We start from the raw sequence: 13878 nt of genomic DNA, 5'->3' as shown, positions 1-13878 counted from the left end.
AAAATAGCTGAAGAGGAATTTAACAACCATCCAATCATTTTAGATAGCAAACATCCCGCTACCAAATTGCTAATAGAACATTACCACCGGCGTTTTTATCACGCTAGTAATGAATCAGTCGTAAATGAGTTAAGACAGCAATTTTATATAATAGGAATTAGACGCGTGCTTCGGTCGATAATAAGTAGGTGTGTAATATGCAGGATACGCCGGGCGAAACCGCCGAATCCGATCATGGCAGCTCTACCAGCTGGTCGCATAGCATATAGGCAACGACCTTTCTGTCATTGTGGCGTGGACTATTTCGGCCCGATGCTCGTAAAAATTGGAAGGCGCAGGGAAAAACGGTGGGGGGTGCTTTTCACTTGTCTTACGACAAGAGCGATTCATTTGGAATTAGCTCACAGCTTGAGCACTAGCTTAACCATTATGGTAATAAAAAGATTAGCGGCGCGAAGAGGTTCGCCTTTAGTAATGTACAGCGACAATGGTACAAATTTCAAAGGAGCGAGCAAAGAAGTCCGGGACGCAATTTCGACTATTGAAATAGGAAAGATATCCAATTATGCTCTGGAAAAAAGAATAAAATGGATCTTCAATCCGCCGGACGCGCCTCACATGGGCGGAGCATGGGAGAGGCTAATTAGATCAGTCAAAATTGCTCTCGATGCAATTTTGCGGGAACAGGCCCCTAGCGAAGAAGTCCTCCAAACGTTAATGGTAGAAGTAGAACATTCGATTAATTCGCGGCCGCTAACGCATGTATCCACCGACCTTCGCGATAACGAAGCATTAACTCCGAACCACTTCTTGATAGGATCATCGTCGGGGGAAATAAAATTAGGCAGGTATGACACTCAAGTAGCGTGTCCGAAGAAACAATGGCGAATTGCACAAGCCTTTGCCGATGCATTTTGGCAAAGGTGGTTGAGAGAATACCTACCAACTCTAATCGCACGTCCAAAATGGTGCGAGGCAGAAAAATCGCTAGAGACCGGAGATATAGTGCTGAAAGTTGAATTAAATACACCCCGAAACCTTTGGAGAATAGGTACAATAATTGAAGTGTACCCGGGTTCAGATGGGGTAGTCAGAGTAGCCAAAGTGCGAACAAAGAAAGGCGAATTCATGAGACCCGCACGGAAACTAATAAAAATAATGTCCAATTCGAAATCATAGTAAGTTAGTATTGTTGTTGCGATTAGAATTAAGTTAGTATTGTTGTTGCGATTAGAATTAAGTTAGTATTGTTGTTGCGATTAGAATTAAGATAGTATTGTTGTTGCGATTAGAATTAAGATAGTATTGTTGTTGCGATTAGAATTAAGTTAGTATTGTTGTTGCGATTAGAATTAAGTTAGTATTGTTGTTGCGATTAGAAATAAGTTAGTATTGTTGTTGCGAACCCTAATAGAAGTCAAGATAACGTCACTGTTACTTTATGCCGGAAATTAAATAAAAAAAAAGATTTAATTTGAGTGGGAGAATGTTGTTGACGTAAATGCGTGCGAATCTCGGCGGCGGAAATGCGACGACACAGGTGTCCGAATGCATGGTCAAGCCAAGCGAGTAAAGGTAGACGCAAGGCGTCTACCTTAGGCCGCTAAAAACCTCAACAAATGGAGGGAATATTCCCTGATATGAAGGTTTAACGAGCACGGGGGGACCGAAGAGTCCACCCGGGGCCGTCAGGCTACTGGAAGAAGCCACGAGATTCGCTATGCGCATGAGGGGGAGAACAGATGTTTAGGAAAAACAAAGAGTCGGGAACATCTCGGGTACCGACCCCTCATTGAAATCCGCAGGTATGCGACGACATGCCGGGGTTCCGCGAAAAAGGGATTAAAAGTTTCCAGGTGATAAGGCGACCGCGCGCCGAAGGCAACGGTTTTGTGTTGGATTGTGTGCACCATGGAGGGGACTCAGTTGTCGAGGATCCTCGGGCTGAGTGGGGGATTCTCGGGCTGCGAATTCAGTATTGTGTCAGCAGGCAACGAAACGAAAACAATATTTGTACACGAACAGAGCCAATACAAAACACCCCTAAAGTTTCGAAGATGAATATCAAATGATTTTTTTAAATAATAAATTCCTGAAATTCCCATTAAATTTTAGTACATTACACCAGGATCCCCACTCAACTATGCTGTTTGTACGTGTCGCGAGCAGAGCCGAGATTCCACGGGCTTACCGATGAAAAATAATTTATCGGCGACGGTGGCTCGGGGCCGGTTAATCGAATGAACGATATTTTAACGGTGAAATGCGTTACGGGCAACCTGGCGTTTTCGAACGTTGGCTGGTACCGAGCTGGAAACGTCGTTCGCTCGTATCGCTTCATTAAACGGTTTGAAATTCGACGGAGTTCGGGGGGACAGGGACGGCGGACAGGGGTGCCACGGGTGGTGGTAGCTGGTTACAGTCCCGATCAAACACACGGCCACCCGTTTTGAGCGTAATTAACACGTGTTGCCGGAGGCTTTGCTGTCCGAATGTCATAAATTCGATTGTTTGCTAAACAGTCGTAATGCGACGACATAGAAGCGCGCGCGGGACCCGGCAAGTTGAACGACCGGCTATCTCCATTCGATATTTACCCCGCCACGGGGAAAGGAAATTGACAGCGGTCCATGAAACGCGATAGACCGACCGATATCGCATAACCGATCTCCGACGATGAAGTAACATAATAAGGAAAATCGAGAGACACGCGGTATCCTGTTTTGGCACCTTTAATCTATTGCATGTCGGATGGCGACGCTGCACATTGGTTTGAAACGCGATTCTAGCCGAGAATCAAATTATTCTTTCCTCTGCGTGACTATACCGGGTAGAACACTTAAAACGGACCACCTACAGTATAACTCGCTTGCTTTTAACAATAGAAACAAACTTGGTTGATATCGAGGGTCACATAATCCGATGTTCCTCATTTTTTTGTAGACGTGGGCGTCAAGGTGATATGAAGGTCAACACTGTTTTTCAAATGCAACGCTATGGTTTCTTATTTACATTTTGATAGAGCGTTTCAAGACCAATGCAATGACCTATTGTGAAGGTCATTTAAGGTCAACGAAGGGTAACCGGAGCAAAGCAGGTTCTAGCAAAAGTGTCGTATCATCTGTTAAATAGTATCATCTAATCTAGCAATCCAGAACGTTTAGAGGTCAGATAAACTGAACAGAAGTTCCTAGAACGATGCGGAGAAGCGGTGAAGAACTCACCCAATCTAGATCTTTGTCTTCCGAGTCCGGTGGCGAGGCGATTTCCGGCACCCTGTCCAGAAGCTGGAATATCCGTCCAGCGGAGATCTTGGCGGTGTTAAAGTTGGGTGCGAAGGCCAGAGCCTGCCCCAGCATCCAAGAGCCAAAGATCAACGCCTCGGACACCTTGATCACGTTCTGGTAGAGCAGGCCTTCGGTAGCCACCAGGGAACCGCCGTAGTACAGACTCAGCGCGTACCCGAAGAACGGGGTAGTCTGCCCGCAGGAGAACACGAGTCCTCTGAGTCTGTTTCTGATTCTTGTGGCCCTCGCGACGTGGTCCAGCTCGACGCAGTAGCGTTGGTAGAAGGCCTCCTCCTTCCCTAAACTGGCCACGGTTCTTATGTTCGAGATCGCTTCGATGGCGATCCTCGTGGCCGCTTCCATCTTCTTCTTCTCCTGCAGACCCTGGCCACTCATCACTCTCGCCTCGAAGAACACCGCTCCAAGCACCAAAGGTATCGAGACCACCGAGACCAGCGTCATCTTCCAGGTGTAGTACATGGACAGACCTATGCCCAGAACTAAGGTAGACAGCGCCTGCAAGATGGCGCCCACACGGGTACCCGTTGCACCCTGAACCGCACCCGCGTCCGAAGATAACCTGGCGCATAATGCACCCACACTGTTCGTGTCCTCGTCGTACCAGCCCATCTCTTGTCTCAGCATCGCCGCGAACGTCATCTTTCGTAACCTCGTGGTCATGCGAACCCCGGCCAAGCCGAACGTGTACATTTGCAGGAACGTACCCACGCCGGTCACTATGCCCACGATCAGGAACAGAATCGAGAACTTCACAACCTCTCGACGAACCTCGTCCTCATCTTCAAGACCCAACACGTAGTAAACCTCTCCGAACAGCACCGCGAACGCTGGGAACGAGGCTCCCACCATCGCTGCTGCGAAACATCCTGGAACAACATAACCGTTCATCGTTTGAATCGGGCTTTGTCTCTCTTTATAAAATATGAGATAAGCACAGTCTTTTCTCGATATTTGTCACAAATATCTAACCGATAAAAGTCCCTGAACTATCACCTCTACCGCGGGATATACCCCCTGAAGAGCTCCAATGCTCGAAAGGCCTCGGTCGCCGAGGAGTGTAAACTTCAATGCATCAAACAATAGTATCTTGTAGCCGATATACGTCCCTGGATATACCCGTGTTGTGGACATATATCGAGAAAGCACTATACCAGATTTCATAGGACACCCACTAGAAGTAGAGAAATTTGCCAAAATATCTTGAGCCTAAAGAGCAAAATTCAAAGACGAATTTCTCTATTTCATACCAATAGGGTAACGGACCCAATTACTGTGGGGGTACCATTTACTGTGCCTATATTAGTGATGCTTATTTTTAAAGCATAATTTAATAAAGTTTTTTAACTTATTTTAATGAAAAAAATTTAGTATCTCATTTTTAATATTCATTATGCTATAAAAATAAATGTTAAGTAATTGGGTCCCCTACCCTAGAGATTTTCTAGCCAGCAGAAACAATGTTTTCATACATTTTGTCTTTCATCTATAACGTGTAAAGTGAAGTTGTTTTGCAGAATGATCATTACAACTGGCAATTTGTCAGATACGCAATCTGTTGATAAATTCGCTGAGCATAAATCAAAGACAAATTTCTGTATTGTTGCCAATGGTAATTTTCTAGTTAGCGGCGGAGACTTTGTTCCTCGTAATGAAATGTCTCCATTGTTTATAAAATGTAAAATAATTTCCGATTCGTACAGAATAACCACTGTCAATGAGAGTTGGCGTGAAGATGGACAATGGAGCCGTTGATGAATATTACGCGATACGAATAATTAAGCAAAAATTATGTCTATTCGAGTTCGATCGCAGGACACGACCGGACATTCGGTTTTTCGATGCACAGTGCACTGACCGATCATGTTGTAGAACCATTCCGGCTTGTTCATTCCGAATATCCTCATAATCGGCGCGTCGTATTGTTTCTCATGCTCCTCCAACTGATTTAATGAGGACTCCGAGGCGCCGGCTAGAGACAGACGATGAGAGTGCATCGACAGAGTGGAGAATTGTCTCTTCAATGGCGGCTTCTGCTTCGGTATGGCTGCTGTCACTGTCTTTGCTGCTGACGCCGTTGCTTTCGCTGGTATCACACAAATCAACAAGATTTTATAGCTTAGTATAGTTCTACGACAAGTATCTTGAATTCGGAGTAAAATTGAAATATTTCTGTTAAAGGGTGTTAACCGGATAAGGAGGTCAAAAGTGCCCCCGAACCAAATTGAATTTGCTATAGGCCACTCGATAGCTTATCCAAAGAAAATACTCTGTGCAAATATTCAATCTTATATGTCAACATGGGTGATAGTAATGGAGTGACTAAAAAAATCAGGTTTTTCCATCATTTCTCTTATTCTCTTCAATTGAAAATTCTGAAAAAATTGGACATATTTTAGCTATTAGAATGCACATCTGCGAATTTTTCCAGAATTTTTAAATTCGAAATCGAATTTTAAAAAATGAAAAAAATTTGGAATGCCGATTGCTTGTAGAAAGAGACTGAGTTTATATTTTTACAATTTTACTATCTCGTTATGGTTGATAACATACAACATTTTCAGATTTTCCAAAGTGGGGGCACATAGTTGAAAAATCAAAAACTGCTATTTTTTACCCTTTCCATGCCGGTACAAGTACCATGTTCATATGACTCATAATTAATTTCTTAGATGGATATTATATGAAATTCTAACTACAGTGTTTTCTCGATATATGTCCACAACACGGGTCTAGCCAAGGACATATATTGGCCAGGAGATACTATTCTTTAATCCACACCGAACGTAGAAAAGGACAGCGAAACTTTAGAGGCCTCGGTTCACGGGACATACTCCGTGGCAGTGGAGATAGTTCTGGGACTTTTATCTGCTAGATATTTGGGACATATATCGAGAAAACACTGTAATATGTATTTCCATGGAAGAGTTCTTACGGCTATCCGGCTACACCCTTTACAATAGACGTTGAAGGGACAAATTTAAGTACCATACGACTAAAAATTCCAAAATTTTTGTTTAAATTTGAAATAGATGTTGAAAGAACTGTTTAGTGGAATTGGCGTTGAAGGAGCAAGTTTAAGGATCAGTTTTGCGTATAAGTACCTCTGGCAGTGGCGCTAGCGTCCGCGGAAACCAGACCGTAGTAGTGTTTCCCAAGTGCAAGCAGCTGTTCGTGGGTGCCTTGCTCGACTACTTGTCCGTCCTTAATAAATACTATCCTGTCAGCGTTGGTGATTGTGGACAGTCGGTGGGTGACGACAACGGTCGTCCTGCCCTTTGACGCAGCGTCCAAAGCCCTTTGTACGGTCGCCTCGCTGTGAAGATCCAAAGCGGAAGTGGCTTCGTCCAGCAAAAGTATGGCTGGCCTTCTGACCAAAGCTCGCGCGATAGCGATCCTCTGCTTCTGACCACCGGATAGTTGCGATCCCCTCTCCCCTACCGGGCTGTCGTAACCCTAAAACAGACGCTTATGTCACAAATTTGCAAAATAACACATTAAACGCCACCGGAGTTATATTCAACTCACGCTGTGATTGGTCAAGAGGCGTGAATTAACGTTGCAGGTTTCTTTCGATATAAGACGATGGCTCGGGACAGCTTTCGACGTAGTGCGGATCAGAGTACCTATCCGGCTTAACATTGTTCTCGAGTGGATCGGGAGTTTATAGGTCCCATAGAGTTGTCCGGAAGACCATAAAGTGGTTCTTGTTGCGAAAAGAACATAGTCGTCTTATATCGAAAGAAAACTGTAGAACTACCGTCAAAATGGCGGAAGATATTTTCTTTTAAAATTCGTGAAGTTGTGGAAATATTTTCTAGAGAAATTTTTTAGTATACTTCTTTATTCAAGTACATGTACCATAAATATCCTATGAAATCTGAATAAACTAAATCCTGTCATTATTATAGACGAAATTATAACGAATAGTTTAAATTCTATGCAATTCCGAATTTGTCACTTTTTCGTTACTCTTCCGAGCAGAAGCATACAAGATAAACAGTACGCTCTCTTTTTTCCCAGCCACAGTAAACGCACATAATCCACAGTGTAGTTATAACGTTTCCGTATCTTCTAATGAAATACGAATAAAACATCGTCACAGACGAGCAATAAATTCTCCGAAAAATCCCGCTACGCATTATAATTTTAAAAACCGACGCGCGCTAAATTAATTCGATATTCTTCACGTGAAATACGAAATCGTGGTTATCACACATGCGTGTGTGTGTGTGGCACAGGTGGCCAACACGGTGAATAAAAATACGGTTGCACGGTGTAAACACAGAGATTATTAATGCCAGAACCGATTAGAAATCTTGCGTCGACAGCCTGATTCTCGGGAGACTCTCGAATTCGTTGATAGTTATCGACGGAAGAGCAATCGCCGCCATTTGCCGATTCGATTGGCATCCGCGGGAGAGGTCATCGAGGCCCCTGCGGTTTCAAATAACGATTATTTAATTAACCGTCGGGCGACGTGTCGCGTCTACGCTGCATATACGCCGCGGAGATTTAATAAATTTACGAGGAAGAGCACTTTGCGCAGCACATCGATATAACAACGTTTAATGCTCGTTCCCTCTGCACTCGTCCGTGCAACATTCCCGGACAGCCATAACGAAACCATGGTATTTTCTTTGCGAAAATAGCTGACCGTTTGACGCCAAACCCTCAACCCTTTCAACTGTAGACGACCGGAAACCCCAATTACAGGGTTTACTCTATATATGTCCCAAATTCCTAACCGATAAAAGTCCTGATAAAAGTCAGGACTATCCCCACTGTCACGGGTTATGCCGCGTGAAGAAGTTTGAGAGACCTCGATCGCCAAGGAGTGCAAGGTCCCATGGATCAAAGAATAATATCTCCTGGCCGATATATGTCCGTGGCTAGACCCGTGTTTTGGACATATATCGACTAAACTCTGTACCGGAACTGTTAGTATTTAAATATGTACACTCTGTCGCGCTATCTAGCTACTTAATAACACTTTACAAATAGAATATAAATGGATCAGGATTTTTTAACAAACTGTTCCGGAGGGATAGCAATTTTATTTGTAAGCCAACAAATTATCGTATGAAATATTACCTAATAAATAGACTGTGGATTTTGCGCAGTTATGTACAAATTGAGTAGGTGAAATTTAAAGTAATCGTCAAATTAAAAGAACTTGAGAACATCAATGTACCAAGCTCAATTTTGGTAAAATTATAGAAAGAAAAACGAACCTTTCATTGAGCTCCTGTATCTTGCAATGAATGCAAACAATTTTTACACAATCTTTAGCACAGTTGTTAAGAATCTTCGGGAACCAGAAACACGAATCCAATGTCTTCGATAATTTTGTTTCTCAAAAATTATTATATTTCGACAGTTTAAATGTTTAATCGTTCGCATGTACCCACTTTAATTAATCCCAGTCGATTTAATAACCGCACCTGTATTTTCATAAATACCCGGACTTTTAATTCGAATTTTCGACTCGGACAAAATAGTTTATTGTTCGGTCCCATTTTTCAGCGTTCGCGGCCGCCATTGGGGAACTATAATCAATAATCCCTATAACCGTAGATCGTCGCTCGATCAGCAATCGCGGAGCAAACGGTTCCCAGCGTTCGGATAAAATTTCACGAGCCTGATGGGCACTGTCCCGTGAACCGAACGAACGATCCACGGTTCTCCATAAACTGGAAACTGTCTGGTCCAGTTGTTCCCGCGGCCCTAAACGCGTGGGTGGTCACGGACAGGTGGTAAACGCGGGCCCGATCGAAACCGATTGCGAATATCGTGCACGCTCGCCGATAATTCGGTAATAAACGTCTAATCGTTGACGTACCGGTAATCTCGGATACTGTTATTTGTTGGCGCGCGGTTTAGCGAGCTGTTTTATCGTCTGTTTGCCTGTTCGTGTTCACCGGATCGCCGATCACACCTGAGACTATTGTTAACACGCTGCGAACCGCGTTCATGACTCCCGCGCTAACGAACGAGTCTGCCTAAACTGAAAAACGCCGTTACCACGTCGAAAATTCAAAGAGAAACCAATAAAAAAAAATTCTGTAAAAGTTGTTCCCATCCCCCGAGTAACAAAAGTTGCTCATGGATTGTTGCTAACATAATTCAGTTCTAGAAAGAACAAACGAAACGATTTTCTTGTGTAGAACATTAAAAAATATATTATTTGTTGTCGATTACGATTTTAGGACCGATATTGAAGAGTGATAGCATACATTATAATGTCGATAAAATGGCAATTAATAGAAAATTTTATTAAGATGTTCGTTTAACTGTAAAAAAGTTAAGAATATTTTTCTTGGGTTTGAGTACTGAAGAAATATTTATTAGCGATTGTAGAATATTTAAAAGACATATTTCCATGTCCTTTATGTTTTCACGTCTAATATTGAGCAATTAATTTTAGTAACCATTGAGTATTCGTGTCTTCTGTATGTTCCAGACGTGAAATAAATAACACACGTCCAATGGAGTCTGGGATACTTTTGATCTAGAGTAAAGTACAACGGAAACCTTGCTATATTTCATTTGTTAACGAATCAATGGTGGGATATGTTTAATTGAGATCAAGAGTCACTAACTAGATAGAAAGTCTGAAAGTTGTGCAAAAGTCTAAACGCACGATCGAGTGTGTTGACAGCGACGCGCAGAGGAGTACGATCGGCTTTGGCCGAGTTATTATAACTTTGACGTTGATTATTGGAGAGAAACAGACGCTAATTACAGGCCAGAGAGTACGAGATTAAAATTCAAAGTAGATTCACGGTCCGCGGACAGGGTTTTAATTAGACGGCCCTTTGTGTCTGCTGGCCGGGATTCTACGACGCATCGGCGCGAAAACGGGACGTGAGATGGAGGACGGAGAAAAAAAAAGGAAGTTTTCGAGCTGGTACGCGTTATGCGCGTCCAAAAGACTGGAACCGGGTCCTGGGTTGGCTGGAAAGTGACCGAGAATCAATCGCGAAGTGTCTGCCGCGGCGGGAAACTGCACAGGGGATGGGAACGGGAACGGGAACGCGAAAATTCCGCTCAACCCGCGAACGGGAACGGAATAGGAGAAAAGGTTCCAACACTCACCTCGGGCAGTTTGCTGATGAAGTCGTGAGCGTTCGCTTCCTTCGCGGCTTTGATCATCTCCTCCTCGGTAACGCTGTCATTTCCGTACCGGATATTCTCTCGTATCGTTGTGTCAAAGAGCACCGGCTCCTGGCCGACCACGCCTATATGCGAGCGCAACCACTGAACGTTCAGCTTCGATATGTCCACACCGTCCAGCAGAACCTACGTGACCAAACAAAACCAATGGAAATCACACGAGAATTGCACCCGTCGATGCACTCCAGACTCTCGAGACGATTATTCGAATAGACTCTTTAAAAACACTTTCGGCGATACCTTCATTATTATTCATTCTAAATTCTTTTAGTGAACACTCTTCAGTGAGAGACTTTCCTTTGGCTAAAGGAAATCATGTGAGAATTGCAGCTAAACGATGCACTCGAGATTCTCGTGACAATTCGACCAGTAAGTAGTTTTATAAAAGACTTTTCGGTGATCTTTATCTCGAATTTTTTGTTATGATCATTGTATTATTCTTTTTGCTGCTGTTTTCGTTCTGAACTCTTCGTCTTACGTGACTGTAAAATATTGTATCTTATTGTGGTGGGCCACATTTATCAACCACTTGAATGGGCCACATTTGTGAGCCTTTTTTATGAACAACTTTGACGAGCCAATATTATGGGTCACTTCTGTGGATCATTTTGATGTGCCACTTTTATAGATCACTTCTATGGACTATTTTGATGGGCTATTTTTATGGGCTTCTTTTATGGGTCACTTCTATAGACTATTTTGGTGGGCTACTTTTATGGGTCACTTATTAGCCATTTCTATGGGACACTTTTGAGGACTACTTTTCGTGGGCCACTTTTATGAAACACTTTGACGAGTCACTTTCGTGGACCACTTTGCTGGGTTACTTTTATGGGCCACCTTTGAGGACCACTTTTCGTGGGCCACTTTGATGAACCACATTGGTGGGCTACTTTTATGGGTCACTTCTATGGGCCACTTTGGTGGGCAGCTGCTATGAACTACTATTGAGGACCACATTGGCGTACGACTTTTACGAACCACTTTTGTGAGCCACTTATATGAATCACAATGATATAGTCAATTCAATCAATTCAATCAAACCTAATAACTCTAATCTGGCCTACAATCAAGTCTAAAATTTCCGAAGATCTCTATGTTTCGTCGTTCTGTGTCGCGCTATAGAAACGAGTAAAGATTGTGCAAAAACCTCTATATTGATAGGAGAAGGATATCGAGAGATCCCAAATGATTGATTGGATAAACGAATTTCGCGGATATATCGTGGATAATGCAGCAACGGCGTGGAAAATGTAAATTCGAGCCGCGCGAGGTCTGGGAGTGCGTCGTGGCCGGCCCCCGAAATCAGTATGCCAGATATATGGCGTAATACTTTCGCCGATGGAAAACTGCGACGGATGCAGAACGCGGGAATCGTAAAAGTTTTACTGCTGGGAAAACTCCTCGAGGCACTGTATTCCAGCGAGAAACGCTTCAAACTTGTTCCCCGTAAAATTCCCATACCCGGTACAGATGTAATAATAGAATATTCACGCCCGGCATATTGTTAAGCCCCGGGTGTAATAAATAAATTCACGGTTTACGGTCGAGCTTGGATCCCCCTCGTAATTTAATCGTACGGAAAAACTGCGGGGGCGGAGGGGGTTGAAATGAAGTTCGTTTTGTTCGGTGCCTCGTAAATCTCTGCCTCATCTCTTCAGTCGCTCAAAATTGTAACCATATTCAGAAGGACGGGCTCTCTTGAATGCAGACGAATTGAGCAAAGCGGGAAGTCAGCGAAACGGAAGTTATTTTATGCAACCCTTTTAGTCCTGAGACCGTTGGACCTTTCGCCGAAGTCCGAGTGGACGCATTTGTGCATTTATAGTCTATAAAAATTGTCGGGTGAAGAGCTAGATCGAAATTCTTATAGAATTACATATTTTATCAGAGCAGGGAATAAAGTTTCATTTTTGTTCTGATCCGATACTTAAACGTAAAAGTGTGAGTTTACATAAAAATCTGGAATTTATTTACGACACGTAAAATTTGTTGTGGGTACACTTTCGAAACCATACTGGTGCTGAACTTATACATACCACCGATGGAACTTTTAAATTATCGTTGATGCTATATGTGAACAGAGAACAGTTGCAGGAAGAAAAATAGGAACATAAAATGTGATCGAGTTTTCAAAACATCCTTCTCGTTTAGCCGGACTTATAATCAAATTGGGAAGAACAAGAAGGCAAGAACAATATTTATCCGCGTTCTATATTTTCGGTGTTCAATAGATCAAATTACGCAAGACTTCCTGCGAGCTATTTTAATTTCACGAGATTTGTTCGAGGTTGCCTTGTACGCAAATTTTGCAGCTACCATGATGTAACTCGGAAGAAAATAACTTGTTATGGTAACATACATAAAGATTTAAAATAGGCATTTCACATTTATTTTCTCTTAAAAAGACTGCTCCTTTTGTCAATAACTTAATTATTTTAAAGGTCTGTATGTGCTCCAAGGAGAGAGAAAATAAATTATCTTTAATGTTCAGTTTCAATTCCAAGGATTGATTAGATTGATTAGTCCAAGGTTTATTTGATTAGCAAAAAAAAAATAATTTCAATTCACGATTGCTCCAGAAAAATGAAGACCCATTAAAAAAAAAGGATGCAAAAATGCACACCTCTTTTAGCAACAGTCTAATTACTGTCATAGTTAAAGAAACTAATTACTGTCTAATTCAAGAAAATAGGAATAAAATCTCGATTGTGTTCAATTGACAACTATTAAGAAAAATGAAGAATTATTAGAAAATGTAGATTGTCGTCAAGACAGTGTATTACTTTTATTTCCTCAAGTTTCAAATCCAGAAATATTTTCCACTAACCGTAGCTCCAGGAAAAGGTAAAATGTTTAAAAAACGAAGACCACCGCTAAGAGGGTGTAGCAAGGGTTGCGCACACTCTTTTAACAATATCCAATACTGAAACAGTCTGTATCGACTTCAACGAGATCAAAATTGATTTGCAACTAACTTTCTTTCAATTCGCACCAAAAAATATTAACAGCTGGCATTAGTCGCAGAAAAATAGAAAACCGATTAAAAAATAAAAGCTGCCACCAAGAGGGTGCAGAGCAGGGGTTTGTCGGGCAGGGTTCGACGTCACCATAATTTCGACGTGAACAAAAACGTCGTCCGGATATTCATGACTCGGTTATTAACCCGCCTCGTTGCGTAATGTCGGCGCAGAAATACCTCACGTTCCCGCGTTGGAATAAATCACTCGGCCCCGGTAAACAAACAACATCAGAGAACACGGAGCGACGAATACAAGACAGTAAATTTACCGTAACTACCGGGCACGATCGAATAAGTTAATAAACAATGTCGAACGCAATGCGTTGCAACGAGGCCGTAAAAGCGGCCAGATATTTTGCGAGTTATTACCACCCG

General features: G+C 42.6%; 1 protein-coding gene and 1 long non-coding RNA gene across 10 annotated transcripts in view; one reads left to right on the top strand and one right to left on the bottom strand.

Moving 5' to 3' along the window:
• Positions 1-13878, top strand: part of LOC143352662 (uncharacterized) — a 607068-nt gene that overhangs the window by 385688 nt on the left and 207502 nt on the right. The window lies entirely within an intron of this gene.
• The window catches only part of Mdr49 (Multi drug resistance 49), a 148227-nt gene that overhangs the window by 15359 nt on the left and 118990 nt on the right, over positions 1-13878 (bottom strand). For all 9 annotated transcript variants that reach the window (XM_076785300.1, XM_076785308.1, XM_076785302.1 and 6 more), the window contains 4 exons: positions 10404-10607; positions 6410-6761; positions 5164-5391; positions 3225-4174 (listed from right to left, as the gene is read on the bottom strand). In XM_076785300.1, the coding sequence (XP_076641415.1) occupies positions 3225-4174; positions 5164-5391; positions 6410-6761; positions 10404-10607 (1734 nt within the window). The remainder of the gene's footprint in view (positions 1-3224; positions 4175-5163; positions 5392-6409; positions 6762-10403; positions 10608-13878) is intronic.

This window comes from Halictus rubicundus, chromosome 3, assembly GCF_050948215.1.
Source record: "Halictus rubicundus isolate RS-2024b chromosome 3, iyHalRubi1_principal, whole genome shotgun sequence".
NCBI classification, from domain to species: Eukaryota; Metazoa; Arthropoda; class Insecta; order Hymenoptera; family Halictidae; genus Halictus; species Halictus rubicundus.
The sequence above is the reverse complement of the archived record's forward strand: the minus strand, read 5'-3'. Positions and strand labels throughout refer to the sequence as shown.